This window comes from Lepisma saccharinum, chromosome 6 (assembly GCF_977018435.1).
Source record: "Lepisma saccharinum chromosome 6, izLepSacc3.1, whole genome shotgun sequence".
Taxonomy (NCBI): Eukaryota; Metazoa; Arthropoda; class Insecta; order Zygentoma; family Lepismatidae; genus Lepisma; species Lepisma saccharinum.
This window is the reverse complement of record NC_139234.1, coordinates 58,308,285-58,333,422: the sequence shown is the minus strand read 5'-3', so window position 1 is coordinate 58,333,422 and position 25,138 is coordinate 58,308,285. Positions and strand designations below refer to the sequence as shown.

Sequence of the window (25,138 nt, the reverse complement as noted above, 5' to 3'; positions counted from 1 at the left end):
GGGAAAATGTAAAATCAAGAAAAAGTTTATAACATTTTACTATTTTAGGACCATCAAGATTGAATGTATAATGCGAGAAAATGTAAAATCGGGGTTCCACTGTATCTTGAAGATGATATTTCTAGTGGCAGTCATGTAAAACTAAGGTGAGAGTGGTATTCTGAACCAATATCTTCATCAGGTTTCAAATTTAAAATTCGAGGAAACAGTTTTGGTTAACTAAAGAAAATAAGGCATTAGCTTTACTCTGGGGTACAAGAGGAATCTCATACACAGAATATATCCACTGAGAGCAGCATTTTGGAATCAGTGTGGGATTATCCAGAGTGTAATTGTTTACGGATTTCCTACATACACTTCTCTGGCTCTGCTTTAACAATCCTAGTTAGGAACAAGTTGAAACTTCTTTCACAGAGGGCTAAGGAGATGATCATTGTTCACAATCAGTTCATAAGTTTCCTTCCTTAGCTCCCAAAATAAAATTATAAGATAATTAGCCTCTACACTATCAGGGTTTTATATCTGTTGCTTTCTTTTCAGCATACTGCATCGTGCTGTTTTGGATAGCAATAACAATATCGTGGAATCAGTTGTGGGGAATTTAAAAAATGGACAAATTACCTCTCTTATTAACTTTCAAAATAATGATGGACAGGTAAGTTGTAGGGTAATTTTTGTTAGTAATGCGGGTCATTGCAATTTAATTTGCACCTGATACTAAACTTGCACATTGAAGTATTGATGTTTTAAGTCTACTTTATGCACATATAGGCTAATTGGGACCAGTCCTACAGTTTAAAGTGGGATCTGAACCACTATGTGCCTCCACCAGGTATCATTACAAGGCAAAGACGCAATCTGTGACATTAAGCCCCCCCAAATATTTTTATATCCAGAATTAGTTGCTTTAGTGGTAGAGCAGTGATATAGTTTACCAGAGTTCAAGTCCTGATTGATATAAGTGTAGTTGGGGCTCATGTCGATGTGTGGAGTACCAAAATTGTCAGTGCAGGGAGTACTGTAGTGTATGTACAAGGTTGAAATGAACACTTTTTTGTGTACTGCCCTAAAACATGTTTACAAAGGTAGAACAGTGATTGTGGATCCAAATCCAGGTGACCTGTGGCAAAATTACACATGAGAATGTCATCAAGCCTTGCATGAAGCCTGTAGCAACAATACCTAGCTGTGTCGGATGGTTGCAATGGGTAAGTTTATTTCTTAATGAGGTCGGGATGTGTCAGTGAGAACAACCTCAACATGAGGAAAATTTCATCATGCTGGATTCCCGATATTGTCACCATTGTGGGGTGTTGGAAAGGACAGGGGTGAAGTGTCTGAACTCTCAGGCAGTGGAATTTTATTCAGAGGCCATACAAGAGCTTGTTTCAGAGTAACAAAAGTGCTTTGAAAATAATGGGAACTTCGTAGAAAAAAATGAGGTGGATATATATGCATTTGTAACTGCTAGTCCATTTTGTTATTTTTTTTTTAACTAAGCAGCGTTACTTTTGAAATGGAACTCGTATGATGATGCTATTACACACTGTTAAAACTAAATAATGAACTTATCTCATGTTCACTAATATAAGAAGTTAGTCTCGCACCATGGCTGTGCGGTATAAGACTGCAGGATACATGCAAGTTTGAGTCTTCGAAGGAAAAGGGGGGGGGGATAACAACTTTTTCCTGAAGTTTCAGCCACTGTAAAGGACGGGTGGCCACCCACCATCGTAAGGAAATTGGGACTTTACGAATGAGTATGGTCATGGAAACCTACAACAATGACAGGGGTTGGTCTTGCTGACCACGCCCTGTAACTGGTTGGATGATTGCCCACCTCTGCTGAGGTATGTGGAAGTGAGGCTGGCAGTTGGTAGGGAAGCAAGGCCTGGTTCTCAAGGGCTGGTACACCATGGGTTATGTAAGATGTTAATGTTATCCACAGTTTGTTCTGTGAGAAATGTAATGTTGAGGCATTTGCATCATTCACACTAAAATGCTAAACATAGTGTTTATCTTTCAAGGACCTGACAGATCTTTTTTTTAATTTATTGATTTATTTTTTGTTGTTATTTACAGAGTCCACTTCATTTGGCCATTTTATTGAAGAATTTGAAAGTAGTTCAACTACTTATTGGTGCAGGAAGCAACTTAAATGTTGTAAACCATGATGGAGACAGCCTGCTACACTTGGCAGCCTTTGACAACATTGAGTGTCTTGAAGAACTCTTGAAAAACAATGCTACCCTGAACCTGAACTCAAAGAACCACAAAGGTGAGTCTTAGAATTTTGCATTTGTCCATGCTACCTCAGCAATCATTTTTGAATACTGAACATCAATCAGCATTCCTCTTGTGGTACAATTCTTTAATGTTGATAAGTGGAACAAATTATTATGACGATTGTCCAAGCTGGTCTCTGTGGCAGAGTGCATCTATGCGTAATGACTGGTGTAATGTTCTATAAAGCCAGAGGGTCCAGTTTCAACATAGTGTTTATCCCATCATCCATTTCATGAATTCATTACCTCATCGTTGCAATTGACGCAAGATGCTTCAAATGAACATAAAATAACATAAATACAAGGGAGCCAATCTTCTCCTGGAGCAAGTGGTTACGTGGTATTAGGTGGGCACGCTGCAGCAGCCCCGGTGCTTTCATTCTTTGCATGGTCGCACAACAAGGCACAGGGACTCTGGATTTGGTTCATGTTAAACACCAGCGTGCCACACACTGTAGGCTCCAAACAGCGTAGCGTAGCGTAGTGTGTTGAGATCTTTAACCACCGAAGGTGTCTCACAACATGAGATTTATTGCTGCATGCTGCAATATATGGCGATCATTGCATGTCATTGGCTACTGTGAAATGATGGTGTAAACATTTCCGGAAACTATGTCCAGGAGGCTGTCACAGACATTCTCACCCAGCTATCGAGGGAGTTTTATGAATGGCATTATAAGGCTCATTCAACAATGGGACAAGTGTCTCAATATTGGAGGTGCATATGTCTTACTACTGTACATATGTTTCTGTATGTGTGTGATTATCTTTTCTGTACTGCATATGAATAAATATACGTACTTGTGTTTCCATGTAAATCATCAGCTTGGCTCACTTTCATTTGAGTTGCCCTAATAGAAAGGAAGTTAATTATCCCCAAAAATGTTAATTTGTTTTATTAATTCATTTTTAACTTGGAGACTGCCTTTTAAATTTTGGTGCCCATCAGTGGTGTATACCGGGGTAAGAACGTGGGCTATTGCACCATATCATAGTGTTCGAATGGACAAAAATTTGCTGGTGGGGGTGTTTTTGTTTTTTTAACTCATTTGGGGTGGTGGGTTGAAGTGATGTGACTCTGTGATTAAAAATATATACCTCATAAATAAAATATGGAAATATACACTGTCAGTAAGGAAAGGATTTCAAGAATTTCATTCTTATTTGCATAAATGCGAGGCCCATATTGTGAAATATTATGTAGGCCTATATACGAGAATAAAAATAAAATTTCAACTTACATATTTTGACGATTTTAAGTTCGGTTACTCCTTGTTGGTGCAGTAATAACGTCGTTGCCTTGAAACTAAGGGGTCCCGGGTTCGATGCATGGTGGTTTAGATACCACTTTAATTGTAGGTTTGATCCCCATTAGCTTATCTGTTCATAAAGTGGACATACAAGAAAAATCCACAACGATGTGGAGCTTATTGTAATTCATAAGCTGAAAAGACAGCTTGTTAATTATGTCCCTCATTTCAGTTCTCTACTGATGTTCTTGTCCCTGCCACATGACTCTTTCCCCCTTTCACACGATAATTTTACTTCAAAATTCCCCATTCCTGGGAAGATTACGTGCTGGGAAAAATTGGTTTGCAACGTAGACCCAGACTGTTGAGGAAGTTCAGAGGGGTTTTAACCCGCCATATGGAACCCTGTTCTCTCTCCTGTAACAGTTTGACTCCACAATTCCCTGATCCTGGGGAAATTACATGGTGGGAAAAATTGATTTGCAACATTGATCGGAGCCCTGTCAATCTTACCCGTCACCCCCTTGGAGTTGCCCGCCAGCTGGGCCAGCCCTCGCGAATTCAAAGAAAGCGGGCAATGTTTCCAACTTCTAAGAAATAGGTTCATCTTCTTATTGAAATGAAAATTTTATGCACATTTTTTGATGGATATTTTTTTCTGTATTTTATTCCCTGAGTCTGTAGATATTTTTTTCTGTATTTTATTCCCCGAGTCTGGGCTTTGCAGATAGCCCCGAATATATGCCTCTGGTGCCCATATTTCAAACTTTTGGTATAGAAATAAGAAAATTGCTCATAGTACACAATTGCTAATGTAGTGTGACCTTGGAAGTGCTAGTTGGCATTTTGTGTATCTTATGTGGTACAAGTCACAGTCACCAATCCAATTTGTCAAAATTTCATGTGATTCTTTATTAATTAATCACAATATTAAAGAAGCTACCTTGGCATCTGTCTTTGATTTAAAATGACTTCTTTACTGGAGGTACCAGATGTCCTCTTTTTCCCGGACATGCATTATTTTATTCTTATGCCCAGCATCCGGGAGAAATTTGAAAAATATCATACATGTCTTACATTTTGAGTGTCATGCAATTTCAATTAAGAAAATATGGGTTTCAATTGAACAAAGAGAAGTCATGCAAGTTACAAGTCTATTGACTGCACTTCCAAAGTAAATAGTGTATTTTGATCCAGCTGTTGCTCAAAAAGAAGGAAAAAGGTGTTCTGCTAGAACAAAGACGAAAGCAATTTATGAAAATTTTTGGGGTCACTTATCAATGCATGAGTGGAGTTTCTTGCTTTGGGGTTTATACTGAAGGAATTAAATCAGAACTTACAAGGTGTTTTCCATTCTTATTCAATATTTTGATCGTAAAGCAGGGGGTATACATAACAAAGTTATTGAACCAAAAAAAATAATTCTGGAAACATTCCAAGCTATGTTAATAATTGCTGAATATTTGTTTGCTATTCCAGCAACACAATGGACTCGTGGTAGGTACTGGTTCAATATAATTTCAAAGAGTGACTTTTCAGAGTTTCATAAGTACATTTTGACTAAACGTGAAATTTTGAGAATAATTGGCTCCTCTTGAGAAGCACAAGTTAAAACATGTATAATAAGAGTGTATTTATGATTGATTACAAGTTTGGAAATTTTCATTTAGGAAATTAGGAATTAAGAAATCATATTTTTTAAATACTGAAAATGTGTCAATTGTACATTACTTTCTAACGTGTTCTAGAAATGTGTATTATTTACTCCGAATGTATAGTGTGCTACATTTTGACTTAAGGTCATACATTTTGGGACAGCATGTCCTACTTTTCCCTCATAGTGATCTGGTAACCCTATCTTTACTACATAAGCAAAACAGCATGTAAATAAGTGTTTATTGAGGTGCTTGTATGTATGTGCCACTTTATAAGGTTGAACATCTTAAAAGTAGATTTACTGAAAACCCCTTAGCACCTAGTGACCTCCTGGGCAGTAAGGTCTAGCTATAGGCCTGACGAGAACAGTCTAGATAACCCCACCTGTCAGAATAGAAAGCACATTTATAATATTACAGTTAATTGATTGTGTGTAATTTGCAGAAAATTTCCAGCAGAAAGTAAAAGCTACTTTTCAAGTAACAGTTACTTTTTAATATGAGGTGCGATCTAAGGCATCAAGCTCTGGGCTCAGTCTATGGGACAAATGCTTGTTCGAGTCTCCTGGGGGAAAGCATAACAAATTTTCTCATGAAATGTGGCCAGTGTATGGGACCAGTGGCCCCACTTATGAGGCTTATGGGAATGAGGCCAATAGTCGGTCGGTAGGCCCTGGTCCTCTCGGGCTTTTGCATCATGTGTTGTAATTCAGGATGGCTACTTACCTAGAATTGTATGTGAAAATTTTGGTTTGGGGAATTATGAGTGAATTCTGCTTGAGTTTTTCTCCTTAGACATGAAAAAATTGCAACTTTGTAATACAAATCTCATTGAATTTATACATATTTATAAATACCTTGGGGCAAGTTTTTCACAATATAGGTTTAATTTTTATCAAAGAAGGAATAGAACTCTGCATGAAAAATAAAACAGCATCCTCTCAATCCGTTTACTTTCTTTATAGCGTCCTTGGTAGGACACACTATCTGACAGACAGAAGATTATTGCAAGATAAGGTATCCTGAAGTTGAATAGGCAAATTTGAATTCGAAATTCTTGTACAATTAACAATTTTTTGTAGATTAGTTTATTCCTAAACATCCGTGACATGTGTTTGAGGATTCATTTCGAGTCTCAATATGTGAAATTGCAAATGTAAACTCTGCACCTTAAATGAAATATTTTAAATGTATATAGACAGTTTAATTGAATTACAATTTTTAGATATATTGGAATAAAACAGACCCTTTATATTGTAAATGTATTTGTCTGTGCATGTGCATGGGTGGCGAAAGACTGTAATATGTAAGGTTAAAATAATGAAAACATCTGCTTGTACCCTTGAATTTTTCGCCTTGAAAACCAGGAATTATACTTGAATTTTATCATGGTCCTAGAGTGGCCACCCTGTAATTCAGTTACTTTTTGAATGACGTAACTAACTTTTTGAATGACGTAACTAACTCGGTTATGTTTAAAAAAGCAACCTACCAAACTGCTATAATGATAAACTGTGTTCCATTAGCACAGTCCTAATTCAAGGAGGAACATTTAATTTACTTTCCACTCTCTCTCTCTTTTCCTTGTTAGATGGAGCAACACCCTTGCAAATGGCAGTACTTAATGGATGCTTACCCTCAGTAAAATTGCTAGTTGGAGCAGGAGCCAAAGTTAACGAACCAAATATGTCAACGAAATCCACAGCTTTGCATATTGCTGTTGAAAGAGGTAACTTGGAAATTGCAAAGTTCCTTATTGAAAAGGTAAGGTTCAAATTTTGACTCTTCCTATGTGCGATAGCTTATTTGTAACATTGCGAAACAAAATATTGCGGTACCTGAAAGGGTAGGACTTGTCAATTTTCTAGCGAGTCCCCAAAATCAACAGAGAATTAAAATAACTGTTTCATACAAAGAATTGTTAGAGCAGGCACTTCTAAATTATTGCCTTTAATTTCAAATAGCTCTTAAAAAGTTATCTTTTTAGTAGTATTTTTATTTTACGAAATGTATTTATATTTAATAGGAATGGAACAAATTAATCGGTACTCTTATTATTATTTTTTAACGTAGAAATATCGGTGTATCAGTTTATTGGTAAAATTACTGATAATTTTAAGAAGCCTGATATATCTATCTATAAATATCTTACAATATTGTGCCATTTTATTAATTTTTATGGATATGAACTTTATATATATATATATAATGTCCATTTTTTTTTTTTTTTACCCTTAAAAGCCGAGGCTCATTTTCCAGGTATTTGCACTAATGCGCCGAGTGTGTTTTCAGCGGGAAATTAAATTTGAAATTCTGCATGCTTCTAAATGGAATTTTATATTTCTGGGACTAAGAACGTTAGAGGCACAAATGATACCTCATTTTGTTCAGTATACTTTGTGCTATAATCCTGATGGAAAAAATATCAATTTTCCAAAATCCGAACGGAAAGAGAATAAATTTTCCGCAGTCAGTCAGAAGAAGAAAAAGGGAAAGTAACTATTTTTTTTTACAGGAAATTAGAAATTCATCTGACCCCCATGCAGGAATCCCCCTCCCACATGCACCTAATATCTCTTCAATTTCACTCGGTGGCAAACCGAGTCTTCTTGCCATCTTATACACCCTTTACTCTTGTTGGAGGAGAAACAAGCCTCAATCCCACAGCTGTCTGCTGGCCACACACCAGAAGCTGGGGAACACACACACTGAACGAAAGTTCAAACTCGAATAATTTCAATTCGTCCAACTCGCTCTGTAAGTCTGTCATACCCTCTGCGGCAACTTACCTAAGTAAGCATATGGTGCAAGGGGCTAAAAATAGCATGACTGACAGAAACAAGGCAAGTCATTCAACAATACTTCCTTTCTAATCCTACGGCACAGTTTTGCGAAACAGCAAAGAGCAGTGAGCTGTTTTCCAACCCTTTGTTGGCGCCTGGAGGCTTTTGACTTTCTTTCCCTGTCGCCCCACTTGGCACCAGGAATGTCGGAAGGTCATATTTCTATTGCCAAAAGTGTGTTTTGAAACACAAAAATTGAGAAAGAAGCGATATTTTCGAAACCAATAAAGATAAATCGCAAGAAAAAATCAAAATTTTTCGCACATCGCCCCCCCCCTCCCCCTCCAAGATAGTAACAATGAAATAACCTTTACTAATTGTTAATTACATACCTCGAGACTCATGCAGAAATCAAAACATTTATCTCCGTTAATTTACAAGTTACAGTATGTTAAAAAAGTAACATACTACTAGAAAAAGCTGCTCACAAGCAGTCCTTAAGGGAAATACCTGCTGTGACACCGGTGTCACAAGCAGGGCCGGATTAAGACTAAATTGGGCCTTATGCTTGAAATCTTCGATGAACAATAAACACAAGGATGGTGTAGTTACGTCACACAGCGCAAAGAATAATAGTAACTTTTTTGGTTTGAGTTGGTGTTTTAAGTCCACTTTATGCACAGTAAGGCTAATCAGGACTGGACCTACAGTTTAAAGTGGGATCCGAACCACTTGTGCCTCCACCGGGTATCGAACCCGGGACCCCTTGATTACAAGGCAATGACGCTACCACTGCGCCATGGGGGAGGCCCTAATAGTAACTGTATAAGAAGTAACGCAGTGTCTAGGCGTCTGAAATTGGGGCTCCAAATATCATTCTAAGATTTATTTTCAAGTTAATGTAGCAAAAGAAAACTGTTCAGCTTTCGGAAAATTCTCGTCTGTTTTCATCTGAGCCTATTTCAGGAATGGGCCTAATGCTGCAGCATCAATAGCACCCACCTTAATCCAGCCCTGGTCACAAACCATCCTTAAGGGAGATACCTGCTGTGACATCCATGTCACGGCCTGTCTTTTAAAGGTTAAAAGTAAATGTTTAAATATGCACCATAACCAATTACATTGGTTATCAGTATGGGTGAAATTTATATCGGTACTTTATCAGTATCAGCCAAAATTTCAAATCTTTATCTGTCCACTCTCTAAATTGATGAGACATTGAGCATGTTTAATGGTAATTATTATTATTTTCAGACTAATATTGAAATTAATTCTCAAAACTCGCATGGCAATACACCATTACATTTGGCATGCAAGTCAGGGAACAAGGAAATGTGTGGGATGCTTCTTGAAGCAAATGTGAGTACAAGAAGAAATTAAAGTTTTGATATATATATATATATATATTTTTTTTAACTAACTCTCTAGCCTTTTTGAACCCGAAGGTTCATGGCTGCAGCAACACAGGCCTTCCATCTGTCTCTTTCTTTCTTCTTCTGCTATCTCTCTCTCCTATCCTGAGCAAGATATATATACTCTTTTCCATCCCTACCGATTTCCTTTAGGTCCATCTCAATGTTATCCCTTCATCTTCGTCTTGGTCTTCCTACTGATATCCCAACAAGAATCCTGTAAACTCGTCTTTCCTCTCCCATTTGTGCCACATGGCCTGCCCACCTAAGTCTGCGTGATTTAATCATTCTAATAATATCTAGACATGAATACAAATTATGTAGTTCTAAATTATGTAACCTTCTCCACTCACCTGTCTCCTCATCTCTTTTGGTCCAAATATTTTCCTAAGGATCTTATTTTCAAATACTCTCAATTTATGTTCCACTTTCAATGTAAGGGACCAAGTTTTGCATCCATATAATACAACAGGCAAAATTACTAAGTTTTTTTAGATATTAAACGAGAAGACATTTGTTAGTGTTGGAAACTGGTTCAAACTTGTTGTCATCAATAATTAGATTTTGATTATTACCGAATACTTGGTTTCGGCCTGTAAGCATGTATTTTGTTCTCTCTTTGCTAACTTCCAAACCTATCTATCTCTTTAGCTGCTTTGAAAAATATTTTAGCATTATTCTTAATTGTATTTACATCATCCCAAAGTAAGTCTACATCATATGCATATGCTAACAGCTGAGTCACACCTTTTAATTTTAGTCATTCGTTAGTTTCTTTTACCTTCCTAACAGGCAAAATTAAAGAGCAAAGGAGATAATGCATCTCCTTGTTTTAAACCATCATGAATTGTAAATTTGTCAGACATATTAATATCCACACGAATTTTACTTTCTGTTTCACTGGTGCATACTTTTATCATACTGACAAGCTTCTTACGTATTCCACTCGACTAATATATTATATAATTTATCTCTTTTGACTGAATCATATGCTTTTTTAAAATCAATGAATAGCTGAAGGACATTTTGATTATATTTCCACTTTTTCTCAAGTGTCTGTCTGATGTGAAAAATTTGATCTGATGTGATCTGTTACGTTTAAATCCACATTGATAATCGTCCATAATTTCATTAGCATATGGGTTTAGTCTTGCTAAAAGAATGTTAGACAATATCTTATATGTTGTTGGGAGTAGAGAAATTCCACAGTAATTATTGCAGTTCATTTTATCACCTTTTTTAAACACTGGAACAATTATGAATTCTTTCCACTGTTGAGGGATTTCTTCTTTATTCCATATTAAACAAATTAATTCATGAATTTGACATATTAACGAATTGCCACCATATTTAATTAACTCAATGCCAGGTGTTTTGTTATTCTTTAGCCTTTTAATAGCATCTTTAACTTCAGTGAAGGTAGGTTCTGGAACTAAAGGTTCTGCTGTGTGTACTTCATTTACACACATTATCTCCTACATGAACATTTAAAAGGTGATTAAAGTAGTTCTTCCATCTATTTAAAATATCGCTTGGGTCAGCCAAAAAATTGCAGTTTTTATCTTTTATCAAGTTTACTTTAGGTTGCCACCCCTTTCTAAATTCATTTACACCTTTACATAAATCTCTGATATTTTAATTTTTGCTGTTTGTTTCAATTTCGTTAATTTTTGCTTTTCAAGTAATCTCTTTTTTTACTTCTAAATGTGCAGTTAACTTCTCGCTTTATTTATTCTATTATAATTGCTTAAATGTGTATCATTAGTGTTATTTAACCACCTAAGTCTAGCCTGATTTCTTATTTCTAATAGGTTATGACCTTCATTATCAAACCATGGCTTATTTTTTCTTGGTTTATGGTATCCTATACTTTCTTCAGCTGCTGATTCTATTGCATTACATATGTGCTCCCAACTATTATTTATGCCTGTTCCATTCATATTTTCATCATCATTTAAATCCTGCAAAATATCGAATCTATTTGACAGTTTAATTTGGTAATCTTTCTTAATTCTATCATCAGCAAATTTTCCTGTATTAAATTTTAGAGCTTTTAGATTTTGTTGCTTATGATTTATCACCGAGAGTCTTTCTCTTAATTTAATAAAAAAGTTTTGATATATAAATTGTAATATAACATTTAATGCTGAACTATTACTTTCTACAATGTGAAGTGAAATGATAAACAAAACATATATGCTGGTGGTCCTGTTTACATTATGACCTCTGGGAATGTAATGTTCAAGAATTAGCCCCTTGTGGTCCCAAAACACATTTAACATGACCTTTCCAGCACTCTGTCGAGCATGCACCTTCTTCTGTCTGAGAGATGAAGGATGTTGCCATTCCATTGTTGTCCTCTTTCGTTCTGGTTCATAGAAATGAACCCAACTTTCATCTCCAATCACAATACGATGAAGAAATGCCTCACCGTCAGCTTAATAATGGCGCAAAAGCTCCCTGCAGACATCATCATCTCTCCATTTCCGGTGTGAAACGTTTCAGAACCCATCTCGCACACACTTACCTGAACCTCAGTATATCATGACTGATATGGTGGGCTGATCCTATACTTATTTCCATCTGGGAAGCAATTTCACTGACAGTAAGATGCCGGTTCTCCGATATCAAGTCCTCCACTTGAGCAATGTTGCTTTCTGTGACTGCAGTGACAGAGCAACCTGGACGCAGATAATCTTCAACACTGGTTATGCCCTATTGGAACTTCTCAGCCCACTCGTACACTCGTCATCAACTGATACAGTTGTCGCCATACTGAACTGTCATGCGGTGATGAATTTCTATCGGTTTCACGCCTTCACTCAACAAAAATCTCACGACACTTCACTTCACTGCTCCAGCTTGGAGCACTCCTGTAAGGATGCCACCATCTTGTGTAACTGTTTCCCAGCATCCTGTGTGCAAGGCAGGCGTGCCACCACAGCTATGCTTACAGATGCCTTCACAAAATAACAAACTCACAAAATAACAAACATATAATAGTCACGTCGTATTTTAGGCTTTTTATACTACTTTTCCGGTTGATTATTGAATGCACCTTGTATTATGAACATATACATCACAATAGATTACTGTTATATTTGACTGTTAAACTTAATTTGAAATTCCTTTATTTTGTGTGTGTAGAGAATAAATGTTCTATGAACATAGGTAATATATCCACAATTGCTAACAGTTGATTTTTTTTTATCAGTTTCAGTGTATTGTAAGTGAATCACGAAATGACTGGATTATGAAAAGAGGGTAGTTGTACAAAATAAATTTGATTGGTAAATTAACTGACAGTTCAACCTCTTTCTGTATGTGTAAAAATATATTATATGCTTTTCCATGTGTAATAAGACTTGTTTATTTTTCGTAGGCTAATCCTTTTTATGTAAACAACATCATATCCAAAGATCAAGGTGGAGAAGAAAGTGATAGTGATGATGATGATTATCATACAGCTGAAGGTGAGGAAGAATCGTCCAGTGAAGAGGAGTTATTTGGACAAACTCCAAAAGATTTGGCAAAAAATAATGAAGATGTAAGTTCATAAATTGATATAATTTTATTAATTTCACAGGAAAGGAAGTCAAATTAAAGTTAACAATTCTGTTTGGTGTAAATAAATACACTGATGTCTTATAAAGGTGAATGAGTAAGTTATCATCAAGACTTATAACCTAGCTAATATCAGCAAAATGAAATATCTTCAAACAAACAAAAAAGAAGTAAAGAGTATTGGAAAATGAAGTAGTTCTATTTAAAATGAAAGATGACAGATTGGCACTTTTAATAGTGTCTCCTGATAACATTACAGTGTACTTATCTGTTGATAAAAAAATTGCTGATGATCAATATTTGTGTATACTTGCGTAAATAATCTCCAGATAAGTGTATAACAGATTGATAAATACAAGATGGCCATGGCCAAAATCTAACATTACTTATGGTTTGAAAAGTATAAGCCATGGAAACTCCGACAATAATTTTGAATCACTTCCCATTCAGTTGGTACATTGTTGGCATTAGTAATAATTTCATACTGTTGTATCTGCAAAATAAATCTGAACTCTGAAGTAAGAATTTCTAAACTGATAAAATTTTATTAAACGAATGATTGAGATAAAATTTTATTAAACAAATGATTGAGATAAAATTTTATTAAACGAATGATTGAAAAGTTAACGAAATTGTGACTCGACCAGTATCACACTGGAAGCTTTGAGCTACCAAATCAACCTGAGGCTTGATCACAGCTACTGGAACTTGAAATTTTTTCTCTGTAAATTTTGTAACTTGGAATTTCTGTTGCTTAGCTGTAAATGTGCAACAACTACAATAGAAGCTGGAAGTTTGCTTTGGTAATTCAGATGGTTGAGCACAAGCATGGAATTTTCAGATTTAAGTTTGAATTCTTGGAAAGTCGCAATTGTTTCAAACTTTTTAAATGAGCTATTAAACATTTTTTTTCTTGTGTAAATAGTAATTCAAAGCTAAGCATAATATTGTGCATTAACATTCATATAATTCACAAGTAACAAATTATTTTTCCAGGTAAGCCTGTTGTTGGAAGAGGCTTGTAATAACTTCTGCGAAGAGTAGTGGATGTTACAGTGTTACCAAGTGAACTTGCACAGTGACGTGAGAAAAGTGTGTTGAATTTTTATTGCACCCATGACTAGTAGTTGTGACTTTGAATAGTGAACCCTAGTGAACCCTTGTTTTTTTTTTTATTATTAGTGTTGAAAGTTTCTACAAAGGAAAATGGACAGCTGAAAAGAGCTGGACAAAATTTAGTGACAAGTGGACAGAATTGTGTCTGAGCAAGTTAATATTTAAGTATTGTACAGGCTTTAGTTTTTATATGGTGAAATGTATGGTTCAGTTGATACCACTTTGAACTGATTATTTATACTGATGACAGCATCAATCCACAGCATTGTAACAGTGTAAAGTTATTTAGAATAGTCAGATATAAATGTCAGATTGCAAGCAATCCATTGCAGCTATACCTTGTCAATATACCAGAGTTTGGTTTGAAATTTTCATAGTTACATGAAGACAAAATCATAACTTTGCTTGAATGCAGAATTCAATTTTTCCACTCAATAGTGGTGCAGAATTGATGGGAAGCATGCAATTTCCAGTATCTCTTTGGACACCATGTGCATGGTATGCTCAGAGCAACTTGCCATCAGTATCAAGTTAGCACTAATAAAATGTTATTGTTTGTAATATGTAATTAAGGCAGAAAGGGGATACTATCTCTTTCAGATTAAGTTTCATTGTAAAATATTACTGCTTTAATTTCCAGAATAATGACCAATGCTAACTTCATAGCTTAACAGTACTAAAATGTTGTACCTACATAAGTTTGAACAAGTGATTTGTGCTGAACAAGTGATTTGTGATGCTAGCACCACTACTGTTACAGTGGTATTGCCTCGGTCATAAATGAAATAGGTAGATAAAAATATTGAACACCAAGTAGTACATAGAAGTATTTTTGCAACTGCAGAGCTATTTTGTTGTTGTGTCACAACTGTATATTTTTCATTACAAAGATAACACTAGCAGATATAGTGATGAGAGTAATGTTATGACCTTGGTTTACCCAGAAATGAAGGCAGTGAGGAAATAATGAAAATGCACACATTCACTGCCACCAAAGAAGGAAAAATGTTATTATCATTTAAGGTAGTGATGCTCAGTGTTTTGTGACCTCACAGCTGATTTTGCCTACAAAGGACAAAAAATCTTCAGGAGATATTATCGGTATGACTTCTCTAAATTATGAGAGGCTATCAAAGAGAAATGTTGTGGAATGCTTAGGAAAGGACCTCGGCCCCCTGCAAGATGTGTTAACCTGCCACATGGATGCAAGAACATTTTACACTACAATTCAGTTGGCTGTGATTTTAACTCTTTTAATCATAGACAATGTGCTATTGATTCCCATGAATGTATTGTAAATACTTTAGACAGCAGTAAAGTGCTTCAGCAGGAATTATCCTGAGCTGTCAATCCATTTGCTTACCTAGGCCAACCAGCGGCTGTAGCATTCTCACAGTAAGAGAGTTTAACTTATTTTTTTCGGGAAAAGATGGTAACTTTTGATTTTCATACTCAACAGAATACAAATCATGGTCCTGCAAATATTTTTACCACTTTAAGTTTTGGAGTGTTCTCCAGAATTCACCGGCTTGATAACAGGAGAATCTCTTCACACTGGACTCCTTTTTCGTAATAAGGGAATTTTTATTTGAAAGTAAGTGGCCAACATCATAACCTTACCTGCATGGTACTCTTATGGTATTGAAATGAACAAGTTCAATATTAAAACCGAAATATAATAAGGTGTACTTACAGTGATGTTAGGAAAGCTTTAAGTTTGCTAGTACTAGTAGAGGATTCTCACATTTAATGAAGTACCGTGCGTCCATTTCGATCTGCAGCCGAGAGATCGGGAGAAGCGTGGCGGGCGGCGCTGACGGAGATGCCGACATTTGCGGCCTGTAATGCCCGCTTATTTTTATTAGACATAAGCAGACATTTATATAAATATTGCAAAACAAGCACTAACCTGTGTTATAACACGCAAAAGTTCTTCTGTAATTCATCCAAGTTCTGCTCTTATATGCACAAATAAATACGCTATAGAAACGATGTTAAGAGCCACAGATAATAAAGCATTTTAATCATAGTTTTGACCAGTAACGTCCTGTTTAAGTTTATATCCTTGAAAGAGTTTTGTGGCCATGGGAATCGTTTGGAGGTTTCGAATGTGCAACACTGTATCAGGATTACACTGCAGACGAAACCGATAAAAGTGAATGGTTTTCGTGAGCTTCCTTGCAATCCGAAAAATCCGAGCTCAAGTTTTTTGTTCCTTCGCGACTAGATGAAGACAGAGTTGTAAATATAGTGGCGAGCAATGTAAACCAAGAGCGTGTTAATTTCGTACTGTGCGCAAGAGTGTTATTCTTGGTTACTTGCAGTTACTTGTTTGTGTTATTGTAGTGTGTATGTGTGACGTGTCAGTGAGACGATTGGAATGCCAGCCGCAAGATTCACGTTAGAACAAAGATTTTTTATGTATGACACGTACGTGAAAACAAACTCGTGTCGAGACGTGTGTGGGTAATTTGTACAGTAATTCCCATGCGTTTCGACTCCACACAGAGATACGGTTAGACATCTTGTCCTTAAATTACGAGAAACTGTATCGTTAAATTTTAAAACACCTAAGCAAAAACGACGGATTCTAACCGAAGCAAAACTCGATGATATTGGTGCAGCGTTAGAACGTTCTCCAAACAAACCTGTACGCCGTGTTTCGCAAGAGGTGGGCGTGTCAAAATCATCGGCACATACAGTCACTAAGCTACTAAAATTAAAGCCATACTCTTATAACACAGGTTAGTGCTCGTTTTGCAATATTTATATAAATGTCTGCATATGTCCATAAAAATAAGCGGGCATTTCAGGCCGCAAATGTCGGCATCTCCGTCAGCGCCGCCCGCCACGCTTCTCCCGATCTCTCGGCTGCAGATCGAAATGGACGCACGGTAGTAATGCCATTGGTATGAACCTTCTGAAAGACAACAGAGATGCAAGTATGTCTAGAAATTTCGTACAAAATAAGCCATCAAAGGACAGGAACAAGCCCTACAGATTACTGGATTTTGTTGAAATGCACAGTTGGCATATTTGCCTGCACTCACCTTACTTTCAGTTTAAATCCATAATGCCTGCTGATTCTGTTTCATACTGCTTAAGTGTACACATTTGCATGTTACCTTTCTCATCATTATAAATAACGTATGATTGAATAGATGTTCGTTGAGCATTTGTATATTATGTTAAAGAAGCAACCTTATTTTAAAAGAAAAATTGAGTATAAAGATAGTATTTTTTAAATGTACAGTGAGAAAGCTGTAGTGGTATGTAATATCACATTTCCCTTCCAGTATAAAATGTGATATTAATGTTATTCTATGTAATGTTTGTCAAAAATAAAGTTTCAATTCCTTTATTGTAGATGTATGCAGTTGGATTCAGGGTAGTTTTATCAAGTTAATATATACATAGTTTTGTGTGCTATTAATTAAAAATTGATACAGACTTAGTTTTTAAGGCTTAGCTGGATCTGTCCCTCATGCTTCCAGATACTAATTAAATAAATTACGCGGATATCTATAATCTTCGATATCAGGATATTTATATAGGTTATCCGTATTTTCATGTAATAGAATTTGTCTTTATGAACCTCCTGCAAAAGTAAGTGTTATTGATTATTTTTCTTTACGCTGTTGCCACATTCAAAACTTATCTCAAAATGCTGAGAAGAAATGTAGCTGTATTTTGTAGCTTTGCTACAGCTACGATTTCCAAAATGTATTGCCGCTACAGTACAAATTTTATAGTTAGCTATAGTAGCGATGCTACAAGTAGCATGCTACTTCCGACCACTGCCAATGGGTAACTGGGGCAACCCTGGGTGGTAAAGGTGGCTGGAGCAAGGTGCTGATCACATCACCTCCAATATGGTATAGATCGAGAATGTGTGGGGTCCTACTCCCACATCCCCTAAATGTGCCTTCATGATGGTACATGCATGCGAAATGAAATGCAGCATTATCACTTTTAAAGATGGAACAAGAACAAATTAAAAATATCCTCTGTATCAATCGCAATTTCTACATAACTTTCACAATTTCTGGAGAAGCTTTGATCCGGGGAACCATGGCCTGACTACGACTGTGCCCCCCGGAGCTGAAAGATAAGGCAGATTAAAGTAATTTCGAGATAACTTATTGCCAAAATTACTGCAAGATCAGATTGGGCCAGGGTGTGGTGTTACTACTTTCACCTGTGGATTTTGTGTATGTGTGTGTTTGGGTGGATCTCATTCCCAGGTGGTGTATTCAAATTTCTCCAATACTGATAAATAATTTGCACAGCTAGATTGAATAATATCAAATACTGTGACATTTTATGACATGCATGGTAGGGCTGTAGCTAAGGGCCAGAGGTGCTGAAAGATGTGAGGAGGGGTTGGGAGCGAAATATCGAAACAGTAAAAATACCTTTAGACAAGTGATAGAGATAATTGAGGATGGGAGAAAGCTTTACATTTGCTAGTTTAGATTTTCCCCATGTTCTTTACTATTTTAATTTGAGAATTTGTATTGTCTCAATTTCGGGAGCGGCAGCTCCCCCCTGCGTACGCCAATCGTTTGGGCTGTGGATAAATCGCTGTTTTCCAATAAAATAACTAAGAGTGGCAATTTTTACCTGGCTCTACCTATCACATGTAAAATATATTTTAGTGTTGTTGGTTGATTTTGTTTATTTTACTTCGCTCTTCTGCCAGTTTTGGCTAATCACAAATCCTCATGATGAGCTTTGATATGAATGATGAAATTGTTGAGGGGACATTCAAAAAGAGCACCCATGTACAGGTTAAGGGGGTGTGTTCAGGCCCGTAGCTGAACAAACTAAGTTTGAGCAACATGAAATAACATTTCGATAGTGACCTTTCCAGCCTGCCAAAGAATACAAAGATATAGTTTAAGACTGTATATCATGGAAAAGCTTTTTCCGAATTCGACTTCCCCTGCCGGTAGAGCGCGCACAGCGTTTAGGACACCAGATGTTCCGTCCAGGCCCACTTTGCGAGACTCCTCAAGAACATGCCTCCTCCGGTACCCGGGCAGTTAGTGATTGAGACTTCGTAAAAACCTTTGTCATGTCATTTCTTTCCTCAGACATGTCCTAGGTTTTGCTGTTCGGATAGATTTGCATCTTCATTGCAAAAGCTGATCTTACCATTGTGTGTCAAAATTCCAGACGATAATATAGAGTCCTCCAGCAACAATATGTGGCTTGTAACATACATAATTGTGAAAGCTTCTCTTCAACGAACAAGGAGTCCCAGTAATCTTGTATTTGACCTCCGGGGCGAGGTAGGTAGCACAGCGAGCTACGACGGCAGGGGTCCTGGGTTTGAATCCCGAGTAAGACATGGATCTTTGTTCTGAATGTGAAAAAATATGGAACTGAGTAAAAACTGATATGAGAAAAACAGAGAAAATATAACATCAGACTGCCACGTAGTAAACCCAGGTTCGATTCTCAGTGCGGATGATTTCAAGCGGAAATTTTTCCAACATTATACTTACATAAAACTGACTCTGGGGTGAATCCAATCTCTGTGAATGTGATCTATTTTTATAAAACTCTTACTGATACGCAATATATGCACTAATTTAATCAAACTTGCATATTTTAATTAACATTAGGTCTAAAGCAATATGTTATTTAATACCATGTGGTCCAAAAAGATAATAATTGACAAAATGGTCAACTTTTTGATATATATATATATATATATATATATATATATATATATATATATATGTATATATACATACATACATACACACACACACACACACACACACACACACACACACACACACACACACACACACACACACACACACACACACACACACACACACACACACACACACACACACACACACACACACACACACACACACACACACACACACACACACACACACACACACACACACACACACACACACACACACACACACACACACACACACACACACACACACACACACACACACACACACACACACACACACACACACACACACACACACACACACACACACACACACACACACACACACACACACACACACACACACACACACACACACACACACACACACACACACACACACACACACACACACACACACACACACACACACACACACACACACACACACCGCGTGAGGCACCTAAAAGTACCACCTGAAGTAGCGAAGAAACCAGAAACAGTAGCGATGTGAGGTTTGCGGGAAACAATAATATCAAATGGGGCTCGTAAATCGGAGGTATGGGGTGGGTCGAAAAATATCGACAAATGGAGCATCTGGAGCAAAGTCATATTTTTTTAATGGAACGATATACAATAACATGCATAATAGAAAAGAGCACACGCAGAGAAACACAACGCCGTTGGTCTCATGCATCTACTGCACATAGGAACGAAGATCTGGCCATGTGAAAATATGTAAACAAACTAACAAGTGGTCCACTTGACCGTCAGTACCACGGCATGTACAAGTATGAGATGTCAGAAGCCATTGGACAAGATGAAGACAGAACGTGTGAAAGGAAGAAAAAAATAGTCGACATCGTCAGCACCATGTATTTGACAGTGTTACAGCATAATGAAAATGACCATGACAGTATGTCGAAGAACCACTGCGTAAGAAGCGAAAACCTGTCAAAGTGTGTGTTCAAAGTGGTGGCCGTCAGCTGCGATACAGGCAACGAGGCGCCCACACAAAGATCGTTGCACAGAATGTAGCATCTCGTAGGGAATGTCCCTACAGGCCGCAGTAATGCGGTGTTGCATATCCTCTGGAGTTGTTGGCACATCCCGGTAGACAATGTCCTTCAGCTTTCCCCACAGGAAAAAGTCTAACGGTGTCAAATGTGGGGAACGAGCCGGCCATTTGACAGGCCCTCCACGTCCAATCCAACGATTGGGAAATGTATTTTCCACACATGCTGTAGTGCGTCTTGCACTGTGAGCTGGGCACCCGTCATGTTGGTACCACATGTCCCACCTTGTCTGAAGTGGTATGTCCTCCAATAGTACAGGCAGTTCATGTTGTAAAAACTGTATGTATCGGTCAGCATTTAGTGTCCCTTGTATAAAAAAAGGGCCAATGAGATGTTCACCCACTATACCACACCACACGTTCACACTCAATGGGTGCTGGCGTTCCACTTGGCGAAGCCAATGTGGATTTGTCACCGACCAATAGTGCATGTTCCTTAGGTTGACATTTCTATGATTGGTAAAAGTTGCCTCGTCAGTGAAGAGGATACGTGACAAATCGGGTGTGTTGTGTCGTAACAACCATGTGCAAAACCGAACACAGTCCACAAAATCATTCCCGTGAAGTTCCTGATGGAGGGAGATACGATATGGGTGAAACTTGTGTGTGTGCAGAATGCGCAATACACTTCGCTGACTCATCCCAGCATCCCTGGCAATTTCACGGGAGCTAACGTGCGGATTCACAGCAACAGCGGCGAGAACATTTGTTGCACCTGCCTCACCTGTATTTGGCTTGTTCCGCACACGTGCTCGTGGTGTTACACTTCCAGTGTCTCTTAATTTAATAAATAACTTACCAAACAGATGTCGAGATGGCTGTCGTCTGTCCGGATATATCTCTGCGTACACACAGTAGGCTTCTGAGGCATTCTTTCGTCATTCCCCATAAATCAGGATCATGTCCACTTTTTCTATGTTTGTGAACACCATAATCTTCGCTCTTACCACTACGACTACTTGCTATGAACTAACACGATCTCGTGGACTTGCTATCAAAACTTGCTCTGCGTAAAGGCAGTTCTGTCAGGCACCTGAGAAGTCTTACATGCCATGGTACTGACGATCAAGTGGGCCACTTGTTAGTTTGTTTACATATTTTCACATGGCCATATCTTCGTTCCTATGTGCAGTAGATGCATGAGACCAACGGCGTTGTGTTTCTCTGCGTGTGCTCTTTTATATTATGCATGTTATTGTATATCGTTCCATTTAAAAAAATATGACTTTGCTCCAGATGCCCCATTTGTCGATATTTTTCGACCCACCCCACACCTCCGATTTACGAGCCCCATTTGATATTATTGTTTCCCGCAAACCTCACATCGCTACTGTTTCTGGTTTCTTCGCTATTTCAGGTGGTACTTTTAGGTGCCACAACGGTATAGGTTTTTGTTGTAACCTCTATACAAGGGTAGTATTTTCCTAGACTTGACTTTGTTTAAAATTTGAGGCTATCCTAGACTTGACTTTGTTTAAGATTTGAGGCTATGTTTGACTTCTGATTTGCGGCATTTTTACCCTTTGTAGACAGTTGCGGTAGTTATGATAACTCATCTTAGAAAAATGATAGCTTGGGTAAAAAACATTGTTTTTAGCACATTTCAAGCTACATATGTTTCATGTATTTTTTCAACATTTTGATTTTGACCAAAAATCAAAGTTTAGGATTTTTTTGTTAGGGAAGTTATGTAATATCAGAATATTTTGGCTGAATTACTGTTATAGCACTTTGATCCTTTCTTGATTCTCTTTTTCAAAATTTTGAGCCCAGATGTCTCCGATGGGGGAAGCTAAAAAAATTGATAATTACAGCGTAAAGATTACTGTATGACAGGTACCTGTGAAACAAAATTTCCAGATTGATATTTCATGGATAACAAACCTACAACAGGGGATGGATTGGTCAAAAACAGGCATTTTCCGTTATTATTTACAAAGAAATGTTTGCTTTTTAATAATCATGTAATGAGAATTATTGTATTAATTACATCATGCGAATGGCATAATAAGTCCGATAGTAGTGTTATGAATTATTATTTTTATTTTTTTATCCAATTAATTATGAAGATCTTCATCCTGGCTCGACAAATGTCACAAGGCCTTTGAAACTACAAAATAGACTGCTTTATGCCAAATGTAAGTCCGATTAAGCAGGTTTTTTTTACCTGTTTAGACCAATACTTCAACTGCGACATTTGTCCGAATGAGAAGTTTACTGATTCTGGCCTATTACAAAAAAATGGGTTGCTTTTTTTTTAATGTAATTTTGAAAAAAATTAAATTATGTATAAAAAGATGTTTTGTTACTATAATTAGCTACTAATATTTGAAAGAAATTGGTAAAGCCACCCACCTGCATTATGCAATGAGTTTTGAAGGCATATTGGTGGGTGGATGGTGGTGGCTCTTTACATATTCACAGTCTCTGTTACTTATAGAGGCGATGCTAGTACAGTCCCTTGTACGTAGATGCACCCAATGCAGTGAGAGAGTCCACTTTCCTCACCCTCTCTTCCGGGAATCGAACGTCTGGGCAGTCAAGCTCTCCTGTCGACTGCCTATATCCTCCCAAAAATAATTTCCGAAATAAATTATGACCGATTTTGAATCAGGTGCAACAGAAACAACATTGGAGATATTGAATTTGTTGAATCGGTAGAGAAAATCCAATTTGCAGGTTGTAAACTTCTATTGGCTCCCGAGCTTTCGTATGTATAAATATAACCCCCTCCTCCAAGTTTGAATTATTAATGGAGGTTAGCATATTAAATCTTTAACCCAAAATTCATTATAAAATTATAAAATTAATTCTTAATGATTTATTAATTTGATGTTTTAAGTCCACTTTATGCACAGTAAGGCTAATCGGGACTGGACCAGGCATGGAACCCGGGATCCCTTGATTACAAGGCGACGACGCTACCACTGCGCCATCGAGGATGCTCAATTTTTAATGGGGATGTAATTCAAATTATTAATATTACAAAAGCCTTCCCGCTATTTATTCCATCCTGTTTAATAATTACGAAAGATTGTTGTTTCAATTTAATATGTACAAGGGTTTGAACAGGTGAACCAGCCACATAAATCAGCATTAGCTTCCAACGTTTCATGCACATACAAAGCAACAACATCTCATTCCTGAAAATGAGAGCAATGTATGCGATGGAAGATAAATGCCAGTTTAACCTGGCTGGTAACCCGAGAACCCCTGTTCGATTGACATCGCCAGGAAAGCTTCAACTCCTATGTAGAAGGGTGGAAATGCATATAAGTTGGATGAGATAATTGATGAAATTAATGAATGAAAAGTCTGATGAGGTGGAGGCCAAAAAAAATATGTACATAAGATAGAGTGCCTACTGGCGAAAGCTAAATAGAATAAGATATTAGATGTAAAATACAAAAATTGATTTAGTAATAATTAGAGGTTATTGTAAGCGTAAAAAATTGATGAATGAAGAAATATGTTTAATAAGTTATGATTAGGGTGTGGATTTATAGGCAATTTTTTTCTGTATATACCACCACCAACCACCCCTTGGAATGGTACATCACTGCCTGGAATGGTACATCACTGCCATCATTTCCACCACCTCTGACAGCTCATTATTAAATGACTTTCACAACCAACCTAACCTCAACCCCCCCCCCCCCACCCAACAGAAAGCTCTCGGAGACCTCCGCAACAACCACAACATCAAAATCCTCCCAGCTGACAAGGGGTCCACCATGGTGGTCTTGAACTCTCAAGACTACCTGGCGGAAGCCACCCGCCAGCTGCCTGACCCCTCCACCTACAAACCCACCACAGTTGACCTTTCCGCCAAACACCAACAAAATCCAGGACTCCATCAACACCCGTGGCCCCCCTGAAGGCCTGACAGCTCGCAGCATAGCCATGTTAATACCTGACAATCCCCGCACCCCCACCTATCTATTTCCCAAGATTCACAAACCTGACAACCCTGGTAGACCCATTGTCTCAAGCTATAACTCACCCACAGAAATAAGCTCAGCCTTTGTTGACTCCTATCTACAGCCTCTTGTGAAAGCTCTACCCAACCCCTCCTCTGGTTTCGCTTCATCGATGACATTTTCATGCTCTGGACACATGGAGAACCATCCTTCTCCGCATTCCTAGACCAACTTAATCACTTCCGTTCCCTAAAATTCACCTGGACGCACTCTCCCAACCAGATCACCTTCCTGGATGTGGACGTGCACATCGAGGGAAAACACCTGACTACCTCTATCCACATAAACCCACCAACCACATGCAATACCTA

The 25,138-nt window shown here is 37.5% G+C and overlaps 1 protein-coding gene across 2 annotated transcripts in view; it reads left to right on the top strand.

The window, feature by feature from the left end:
- Positions 1 to 15,817, top strand: part of LOC145988802 (uncharacterized) — a 110,668-nt gene extending 94,851 nt beyond the window's left edge. For both annotated transcript variants that reach the window (XM_083123996.1, XM_083123995.1), the window contains exons 15-20: positions 541 to 655; positions 2,083 to 2,278; positions 6,782 to 6,954; positions 9,228 to 9,332; positions 12,768 to 12,932; positions 13,946 to 15,817. In XM_083123996.1, coding sequence (XP_082980122.1) covers positions 541 to 655; positions 2,083 to 2,278; positions 6,782 to 6,954; positions 9,228 to 9,332; positions 12,768 to 12,932; positions 13,946 to 13,993 — 802 coding nt within the window. In that variant the 3' untranslated portion in view covers positions 13,994 to 15,817. The remainder of the gene's footprint in view (positions 1 to 540; positions 656 to 2,082; positions 2,279 to 6,781; positions 6,955 to 9,227; positions 9,333 to 12,767; positions 12,933 to 13,945) is intronic.
- Positions 15,818 to 25,138: the final 9,321 nt, after the last annotated feature.